Source organism: Natrix helvetica (assembly GCF_964273705.1).
Source record: "Natrix helvetica genome assembly, chromosome: 1".
Taxonomy (NCBI): domain Eukaryota; kingdom Metazoa; phylum Chordata; class Lepidosauria; order Squamata; family Natricidae; genus Natrix; species Natrix helvetica.
This window is the reverse complement of record NC_138548.1, coordinates 276,712,279-276,723,178: the sequence shown is the minus strand read 5'-3', so window position 1 is coordinate 276,723,178 and position 10,900 is coordinate 276,712,279. Positions and strand designations below refer to the sequence as shown.

Here is a 10,900-nt window from a genome sequence, read left to right as displayed (position 1 = left end):
GGCAAACCAAGGTTGCTATGAAATCCCAACTAGCCTAAGTAGCCCAGGCAGATTAAATAGAAATCACCCAGTACTATCAACCTAGATGTCTCACCTAAATCACCTTACAACTAGGTTGTTCTAATTATAATTCAAATCATATAATTGGAAGCAAAAAGATTTAAATTTTTCATTATTTGTTTATAAACACTAACAGAGCTGTCATCAACAACATCAACTGGAACAAATGTATATATTGTGATTGGGCAGAAGGATAGACAATGTATCAAGTAGTTTAACTGTTAATGGTTGAAACTAGCTGTATATAATGTGAATGTATGGTCACCCCGACTCCGCGGTATTGCATTGTTTTTAAATGTAAAAATAATACAAATATATTTTTTTTAAAAAACATCAACTGGAGTGAAATAATTGGCAAGGGAGAAGGTAATGTTTTATATACAGTAAAACTCAAAAACAAGTTGATAAAAAGAAACAACGTGGCTTGATGATGAGCCAAGGTGACACAGTGGTTAGAGTGCAGTACTGCAGGCTACTTCAGCTGACCGCTAGCTGCAGTTCAGCAGTTCAAATCTCATCGATTCAAGGATGACTCAGTCTTCCACCCTTCCGAGGTGGGTAAAATGAGGACCCAGATTGTTGTGGGCAATATGCTAAGACTGTAAACCCGCTTAAAGAGGGCTGTAAAAGCACTATGAAGCGGTGTATAAGTCTGCTATTGCTATTCCTATTGATGCTAGCTCTTGATTTGTAAGGCACTGCATTGAACATGAAATACTGCTCTTGCGCGTAAGCAAAAGCTAGTGAATTATGTGAGAACCATTTTCTGTATCACATGGATAATACTTAAGTCACTTGCAAATACAACAGCATTAAGTGGAAACAATTGTGGGCAGTAGGCTTAGCACATAATACCAAGGCATTACCCTTTACTAAGCAATTCTAAAGTCATTTCGTCACAATGAGAGATGAACAGAGCATTTTTACATGGCACTCTTATCGCTGCTTAATTTAAACCAGGGTTTGTGGAATTAACTATTTTGGGGTTCGCGTGAGAGATTGAATCACCAACTAAGCACCAGGGTTGGAAGCCATTATACAATACACAAGAAAAACCCTGATTCAATTAGGCCTATGGAAATTCTCAGTCATCTGGGTCATGGTTGTCCCAAAAGTGCTTTTTACATCAGGGCTGAAGAAGTCTTAGATGAGAAGCCAAACGTCTTTAAAGAAAAACAAGAAAGCCCAGTTGCCTCTTGAAAAAAGCACCTTTGCCATTCAATGATCTTTGTCACAACTAGCTACGGCTGACTTCCAGCAAACTAGCCAGCCACATTTTAACCTCAGGCATTGGGTGAACCCAGACCAAAGGTTAGCTACTAGTAGCTCAATTGTGATGTAAGCCTAGACCTCTGTCTGAGCTAACCAGGAGTAACCACGCCAAGCCACACTTCAGCTTCTGTCCATTTCTCCTGCAGAGCCTTCGCGGGCACACGCGAGTCCTTTTAGCGGAAGAAAGAGCAAGAGGGGCGAGTAACCTCTCTTTCTCCGGGCCCACCGCCGACACATAAACCGGTTTGTTTACCAGCGTTTCGATGCCTTTTCCCGCCCAAAGCCTAGGCGTCGCCATAAGGACGCCTCCGGGCGGGCTCACAAGTGACTCGCCTTCCGGCAGGATGAAACCTCTCCGATCGGCTGAAGGTTGTCTCGGGCGGGGCCGATCAGAAACCAGCTCGGTGGGGGGTGGCTGTGGGGAGGCGAAAAAGGCGGAGTCTGACCGGCAGAGACCCCACCTCCGGAGGGATGCCAGAACCAGTCAGAAGGGCGCAGCGCGGGCTCCTCTGTTTCGCACCCGGCGTGGGGGGTGTCGCTCTTCCTCCGCCGGCCGTTCTTTGTGCCCGTAGCCGCTATGCGGGATTACGACGAGATCATTGCCTTCCTGGGCGAGTGGGGTCCCTACCAGCGGCTCATCTTCTTCTTGCTCAGCGCCAGCATCATTCCCAATGGCTTCAACGGCATGTCCGCCGTTTTCCTAGCCGGCACCCCCGAGCACCGGTGCCGGGTGCCCGCCAATGCCAACCTGACCGCGGAGTGGCTGAACGCCAGCATTCCCCTGGAAGAGCGCGACGGGCGGCAGGTGCTGAGCCGGTGCAGCCGCTACAGCCTGCAGGCTCTCATCAATTTCTCTGCCTGGAACCTGGTGCCCGGCCGCGACGTCAACCTCAGCCAGGTGGAGACGGAGAATTGCCTGGATGGCTGGGTGTATAGCCGGGAGGTTTATCTTTCCACCATCGTCACGGAGGTAAGCGAGTTGCCCGAAGCTTCGGGGCGGGGATGGCGGGGAGAGGAATCGGGAGGTCGCGGCCCGCTGTGTTGTTCCGGGGTTGGGCTGTGAGGCGTCGGAGAGGTAGGTGGGTGGGCAGCCGCGTGGACCGGAAAAGCGGCGACAGAGATGCAGATGCACGCATGGCCGTGTGAAAATAGGAAGCCGCCGAGGTGGAAAATGGAGTAGGTAAGGGTCGGGGCGCAAAGGCGAAGGGGAAGGGAGGGGCTTTACTGGGGCCATGTTGGACGAGGGTTTCCCACCAAGATGATGTCCCCGTCTCCAAAAAGGACCGCTTGGGCTTCTCCTGTCTTTTCCTTTTGCAAGAGAGAGAGAGAGAGAGAGAGAGAGAACGCGGGGTTTGTTGCCAGAGTGTGCTTGAGAGCACGTGGCACGCCTGCGATTGCGTAGCTACAGTGCGGTGGTTTTCAATTCGGCGGCGCCGATTAATCATTGCCAACCTCTGAAAAGGGAAGGGTTTTCGGAGCTAAGATCCTTACTTAATAGAACGGCTTTCTTGTGGGTTTTTTTGGGGGGGGGAAGTCCTCTCAGAGGCATTTGTTCTGGCATCGCTCGGCGTTTTTTTTTTTAAATATTGTAACTTAACGGGTTTTTCTCTCTCGCTCCTCATTCAGGAATGGTGGGTTTGGAAATAGCAATGCTTTTGTAATGCCTGTTAAGTATTTGAACATTAGCTGTGTGTGATATTACTCTGTTTGCCTGATGAAGCCTGTCTGAATGAATGTATAGTATTTCATACCTCATAATGCTGGCAGATTGATGTTATACAATACATATAGTAATACCCGCATTTCTACTTACTTGGGCAATGAAAACATCAAAATTACTAATAACTAGCATTTTTCCATTCAATGGTATCCATATGTGCAGAACTACATGATGCTTTTGTATATAACTTACATATCCATATACAAACATGCAACTTATACAGAGAGAGGGGGGAAAATACGGTAATCAACCATAGATCAATCAACTTCATAAATTTCCAGATGAACAGAGAAGTCTTGACCTTAACCAAGATATGCCAATCGTCAGTATTATGTCAGGGCCTTTTCTCACTTGACCACCGTTATTTCTAATGGTGGAAACAGCTTGGTCTGCAGGGGGAATCACCAGTGTCAAAATAGCAATGTGACTTGATAATTGCACCTTCATCTCTTTTTAACATGCATCAATCTGTTGTGCTTGCCATTTAAAAGTCGTTGACACAAACACATCCTATGAGCATTCATGGGTAGGGTCCTGAGATGGACATGATATTGTTCTAGGTCCCATTTAAAGTAGATCACAGTATTTGACATGGAAAGGTTGACCACTATCATCCTTATGCTAACCAAATACATTTCACTATTTTGAGTTTCTTTATATACTTCTTATTTATTGGATCATGACTTAAATATACAAAGAAGTTACACTGATGTAAGATGTAGTAACAGGTAGCAACAGAGTGGGAACTGGCTGTTGGCAGAAGTTAAATAGTTAAATAGAAGTTAAACGTTAAATGGTCTAATTAACATAATTAATTACCATAATTCTTTGCACAGTAGACATTTCTGGAGAGCATATGATGGGACTTTAAAGATTCCTGATTGGCTCAATGAAGATGCTGCTAAGTTTCTTTAGCATCTTATTCCTATACAAGGAAAAACTGATGGATGCAGCTCTGCAGTAGATGGACTGTATCTTCACAGGTGTACAGATTGACAAAGATATCAGAAGCATTGATGTTATCTTGCTCTGCGTAGGAAGAAAGGCGCTTGGTTAAAGCCAAAATATATGTCCTATTTGCAAAGTGCTTGATCAGAATGAAGTATAAATCATCTAATAAATGCAATCCTTGATGATTTAGTATCTTCTGTTATGACATTTTAATGTAAAATTATGGGGTTAATTGATAAGCGTAAGAGACTTTAAATCCATCTCTATACCATTTTTTAAAAAAGGAATGTTGTAAACAGTTTCTGTACTGTTGTTGCCAACTGGATATCTGGCTCATTTTCTAAGGTGTGATTCACTATCTGGAGACTTCCAGAGCAAGTTAATCTCTCATACACTATGTGCATGTCACAAGGAATCAAGGAGTCTATTTTTTATTTTTTTGTTCTGACCTAATTTTGATTATGACTAAATGTTTCAGTAACATGAAATGATACAAATAAAAGCATATAGATTTCTAGCCCACGTCTACCCCTATAGTCATTGGAGAAGCTAGAAGGTTCAATTTCTTCTGACAGTAATGGTCCCAACTGTAATTGCACTATATGCAATTCCAAATAGTGATGATGATAATAATAGAAAACATTGACACAAATGAAAATTTCTTTTTGTTTTATTTATAAGATTTGCATGTCTGCCACCCTCTGGACTTCTCACAACAACAATAAAAAACCTGAACTATAAAAACCATAACGTTACACACAACCAAAACCTAGTACCTATCTTATGGTGCCCCAGCAACCAACACCAATGACACTCACTGTACCCCAGCATCTAGTTAAAAATCCAGGTCTTGATGGCCTTTTGGAAGACTGCAAGTGTGGGGGCAGGTGGACTCTACTAGTAAGAAGCTGTTCCGTGAGTAAAGGTAATCTCAGAAAAGTCCTGCTTCAGAGGTCCGATGAGATGGCAACATTTTAGGGAGGAGACCTAGAGCTTGCCTATTCAATCTGATATTACAATTAACCTGATTCCATTCCTGGTAGTGCTTTAATTCAAGCTGATAATTAGCAGCTTGAATTACACTGAAATTAATAGCTAAATATATGTCAACCTTTCAAGGTATATCAGGTCAACAGATTATAATAGATTCTTGAAACCTATCAGAATTTCTCCTGGTCTGATATATCAAAGATAATCAAGGCATGGTCATCTTGAGTTTCTTTCTCACCGCCTCCACTTTCTCTGAATTGAATTAGTATTTTCATAATTGCTCTCGCATTCCTTCTTCAAGGTGATGTCCACACTGTCATATAGCTTTACAATTTTTTTAAGAAGATGACTCTAAACAATATCTCTAAAACTTTTGCTTTTCAGTAAGATGGAGAAGAGGTAAACTCTTACCAGCCATAGGTGTACCTGTCCCCTTACAATACTCTCTCTAACAGTAAATACAGCATTGCTCAGTTTTAGCACATTGGGTCAGTATACTACAAACATAACCAAAGCTCAGTTGTTGCTAAAGAATGCAGGTAGTCCTTGACTTACAGCTGTTTATTTGTTTAATAATGGTCCAGAATTATGATGGCCACCCAAAACATAGCATTACTATCCCCATGGTCATGTGTTCATGATCTGGATGCTTGGCAACCTGTTCGCACTTGCGACTGGTTGCCAAATGTCCTGGAATCATGTGATCGCCACACAATCTTTTCTGCCAGCTTCCCTAGAAAGTCAATGGGGAAGCCAGCAGTGAAGGTTGTAATATGCTACTGCCTGCTGATAGGATTTCCTCTTGTCTCTGGGGGCTGACTGAAAGAAGTGCCTGTCAAGGGGAAGTGAACTCTTTTGATAGGGTGAGAAATGGAGCTGAAATCCTGAAGATATTCAGCCGTGTTCTTGCACCCTGCTTAAGGAGTTCTCTTCGATGCACAGAGGGAAAATGGACTCTCAGAAGGCAGCTCTTATCAGCCCAGCCCCCAGGGACGAGATGGAGCCAAAATCCAAGGAGAGATGCAACATGATAAGGAGTGCAGGATGCCTTAGGCAGACTTAGGAAGCTTGGTACAGGCCAAACATAAGTGCCTCTTCGTTCACGGACTGAAAATCCTACTTGGATTTTGGCAAGGAGGATTTTCATCTCCCGAGTGGATCTTCCTAGGATTTCCCCCATCTCTGAGGCACCCTGTGCTCCTTACCTTGGACTCCACTTGCTTAATGACTCTTAGAATCATTTAATGGCCACAACTGGTGCCAAGATTGGTTTGTTGAATAGCAGTCACATGGGCATGAAAAGGAAAGGAAGCTAAAATGAAAGTACACATCAGGGTACTGTGTTTCCCTGATGGTGACTATCTTAAAAAGGTAAAGGTAAAGGCTCCCCTCACACATACGTGCTAGTCATTCCCAACTCTAGGGGACAGTGCCCATTTCCGTTTCAAAGCCAAAGAGCCAGCGCTGTCCAAAGACGTATCCGTGGTCATTTGGCTGGCATGACTAAATGCCGAAGGTGCACGGAACACTGTTACCTTCTCACCAAAGGTGGTTCCTATTTTTCTACTTGCATTTTTACATCCTTTCAAACTGCTAGGTTGGGAGCAGCTGGGAGAAGTAACGGGGGCTCACTCTGTTATGCGGCACTAGGGACTAGCCAAACTGCCAACCTTTCTGATCGACAAGTTCAGCATCTTAGCCACTGAGCCACTGCATACTGGTGACTATGTTAGGTTGTGACATAAAAGGTAAATATTTATTTACCTTTCTATATTTACATTAAATATACATATTTATATTTATTTTCAGCTGCATTGTTTCAGTATTTCACTATTTGATCTAGAGTCCTGAAAACAGGATCAACACTATTGTATTGGCTAAGTGCACAGTAACCTTAAACGAGTATTTTTAAAGTCATTTGGACTTTTTATAATGGTCTGGTTTCTACAATGATGCAAATAGATAAATTTTTGTTCCCACTTGCAAAATCTATTAAAGTTCTGCTGAACTGAAAGAAATACCTAAAATACATGAAACTCTGTTTTTTTACTGATTTGAATGAGTAGCAGACTCTGGATTTTAGACGGCACCCTTTGTACTAGCCTGCATGGTGTTTAAGATTCTGCTTAAAACAGGTAGGTTGGAAGCACCTTTTGGTGATTTATTAAAGCACTTTTTCAGAAACAGAAATCCAACTGTTTAGTGGAATCCTGTATGGTTGCAAATCATTTCATAGATTCAAAGACCAGAAGCATGAAAGCATGTGCCTTTCCAGGTTCATGAATCCAGCTCTACTTTGTCTTGAAACTAATCATTATCTTCATTGCTGCAACTACAACATATTCTTTTTAATTTTAAACAAATGGATGCATAATTCTTAATTGTCATGGTTCTTACTGAAATCATCTATGGAAGACCTGTCAAACTGATACGGCCCGTGGAGGCCCCACCCACCCCAGCTCTACAAAGGCAAAAGACGTCGCAATCCAGCCCATGCTACGATTGAGTTTGACACCCCTGATCTATGGTACATCACTAATAGTGTATGCAAAGCATAATGTGCTTTATTCACTGGAAATAAAATAGTTTTTCATACACATGGATGAAAAAAAGTGAGGAAAGCTCTATGTGAACCTTCCACCTCACAGGGATGTTTTAATGATTTGCACAGATGCCTCATTCATACTCCTTCACATTTTGAAGCTCTTCATTTGAATACTTTGCACAATGCTATTTATAATTATTGTACAAAGCAAGAATTGTTTGCACAATATCACAAAAAAAAACCAACTTGCAAGAACTGAGTACAGTGGTTTCCTATTATACAATAGTCTTTTAAGCAACCCTGAAATTATTTGGTTGACTTGGGATTTTGGGAGTTGTGTTCCACTGTCGCTGGAGGGCACAAAGTTGCGAAAACTGTCTTTACCTAACTGCATTTAACATTTTGAGAAATATATTTGCATTGTTGAAAGAATAAGAATACTAAGCCTGCGCAGCTTGCTTGACTAAGTACTCTTTGATGAATTGCTGAAATAATTTTCGGGACATGCAAAATTGGAAATGGGTTAATGTTAGGGCCTGTCAGTCAAAAGACAAGGGTCTGGTATATAGAGGTTTTTATAATAACAATAAAAGCCTCTAAGTAATGATGGGGGAGTTGGAGTGCGTTGCTTTCCAATAAGAATAGTGTGTGTGTGTGTGTGTGTGTGTGTGTGTGTGTGTACAAAATATCCTTAGAGAATCGATCAAGCTTTCCTTGATACAAATTCTGTTGAAAGGGTAGAACAGTAAATACTCTGTTTATAGGAGTCATTTTGTCAAAATGAGTATAAAATCTAACAACATGACTGTGAGTTAAGCTGACCACGGCCATAAATTCAAGGACTGGTCATAATTACCATTAATTCAGCATCATGATAAGTTCAAATAATCACTGAATAAATGATCAGTAATCAAGGACCACCTGTACAACTGCTGCATGCTGTGTTGACATGTTAATTAAACTACTGGTAATCTATTATGAAATTTTGGAATGCTAATCAGAAAAATGTTGGTCACTTGCAGTTGCAATATTTGGCACAAATATAAATCGGATGTAGGAATATGCTGTTACCCACCCAAATAAAATGCTTAGGGCAGGGGTGGGTTCCGGCAGAGACGCAATACAACTAAAATTGCTCTGTGCATGCGCAGAAGTAAAAAAAAAAAGCTGTAGGGGCCACCGGAAGAACTGGTTCGGAGGCATGACAGGCCTGGGTCACTGCCGGTTCCAGCCACTGGCAGTTCTACCACTGGTTTAGGGTAAACTTTGATACAGAGAAAGAAATCAGGGAGGCATGAAAACAGACACTATGAAGGGTAGTGAGTGGTTGGCATGATAGGCAAAAAAGCATTGGGAGCAGGAATTGTTTGTAACCAGCCATGTTGCTATTTAACATTGGACAGTCACTAAACAAGTGATCATGTAAAAGTATATGGGAAAGACCTTGGGAGACTCAGCCAAGAGACAGAGTAGCCTTCAGCTGGATTAATATGCCAGGCAAGAGGCTTAGAAGCTACTCTCTAGAGTTTACTGGGCTGTCAAGGGAGATGGGTGGGGTGGAGGGGAGATTGTACTTTCAGAAGCAAGATTCTGTCAATATAGTATTACAATAATGTGGAATTGGCACGTCTGCTTGTGATTCTTATCTGGTTTATCTCATGAGCCTGACAAGTCATAACCCAAGGATTACCAGTAATCCTGAGTGGTAACTACGGTCTAGTGTAAGACGTAAGTGCTGTGGAACCAATAGGAATCAGTGACCATACTATTATTAAATTGAGCATGTGTGTGGGTCGGAGGGAAGTAGCTGATGGAACCTATTATTACACAGTCACATTTTATTACGAAAGGGAAATTTCCAAAATGTGGATGGGATTGATAAAAAATATTGAAAGGTTAAATCAAGACAGACATTTCCCCCTATAATGCATGTATAATTCTATGCAAAAGGAGGACAAAAGGGGGGGGGGGAAGCTATAATATGCCTATGTAATACATAACAAGCAGAATCGCAGTGCACACATAAAATGGTAGAGGTTATGCTGGATGCCCCAATGCAAATTTTGTCATTTTGATGTCGTTATAGTTAGGAATCGTCATGCTGGCCACATGATTGTGGAAATGTCTTTGGACAGCACTGGCTCAAAGGCCTCAAAATGGAGATGAGCCCCCCCCTCCCCCTTATAGTCAGCAATGACAGAACAAAATCCATAGGGACTTTTTATAGTTAGGGATGGATGCCTATGTTTAGAATGTAAGAACATAATCTAATTTTTTTTTTGCTAAGAAAGCTGCAAAATCTAACAAACTTTTCTTTGATAAACAGAACTTGTTATAATAAGAGAACAAAAAAGCACTAATTTTGGCATCATAAGGTGCCAATTTTAAGGTGAGCAAAAGGAATGATAAAACTGAGCAGATGGTAAGCACCATTTCAGGAAACAAGTATAACTTTTTAAAATATATCTTTTATCTTCTTCACAAGAAATATTTAGAATGCTGTGGGAGTCTTGTGCAGAAAAATAGATGTGGAAACGGAGATATTCTACCTCAAAACAAAATTAAGGAATTATCCAATGAAGTTGGCTAGTCCCTTCCAAACAGTCAAATCCCAATGCTCAATTCACTTATTAAAAAGATGACGATAGCCACAAACTGGATGTCATTAAAGGGAGACTGGACATATTCATAAAGGACAGATATGACAAGACTATTGGTCTTAAAAGAACCATGTTATATATTGGGATTGGGGCGGCATTCCTCTAATTGCCGATTGCAAGAATATTATCAAGAGAGAGGTATCTAGTCAGGGAGAAGATTACTGTCTTACGCATCCCCCACTTCTGAGCTGGTCTGCCTCATCCCTCACCCCCCTGAAATCCCCCTCCTCCTGGTTTCCAGCAGCTGCTCCATGCCATTAATAAATGAATCCAGAAGGATATTTTACTGAAATGATCTGCACACGTTAAAAATAGTATTGTAAAATACTGTCAAGTTTATATCGGCTTACATTTGCTCTACATGCTTCTCACTATATGTATGTATGTATGCATGCGTGTATGTATGTAGAATTCACTGGTAAAATATCCCTCTAAGATAATGCTTTGAGCCAATGATACACAAAAACAGTTAACATTGGATAGGTGGTCCTCCCAGTTTCCCCCCCCCCCCAACAATATTGTTTAGAGTGGGTGGGAGGAGCTACCATTCCAAAAATTTGGGCTCCAACATGAGTGGCCTTGCTATTTATTTTTGAGTTGGGGTGGCTGTACTCAGATCAAAGTCATAACCACGAGATTGGACAAAATTAAGGTGCACTTAGCAAACCCTAGAAGGTATGGAACTCTGGAATAACCTTGCAA

General features: G+C 41.7%; 1 protein-coding gene across 4 annotated transcripts in view; it reads left to right on the top strand.

The window, feature by feature from the left end:
• The first annotated feature begins 206 nt into the window (after window positions 1-206).
• SLC22A4 (solute carrier family 22 member 4) overlaps window positions 207-10,900 on the top strand; it is a 77,612-nt gene continuing 66,918 nt past the window's right edge. For all 4 annotated transcript variants that reach the window (XR_014174126.1, XR_014174127.1, XM_081938738.1 and 1 more), the window contains exon 1: window positions 207-2,302. Coding sequence is in view for 2 of the 4 variants with exons in the window: in XM_081938738.1 (XP_081794864.1) it covers window positions 1,910-2,302 (393 nt within the window). In the remaining 2 variants the exon portion in view is untranslated. The remainder of the gene's footprint in view (window positions 2,303-10,900) is intronic.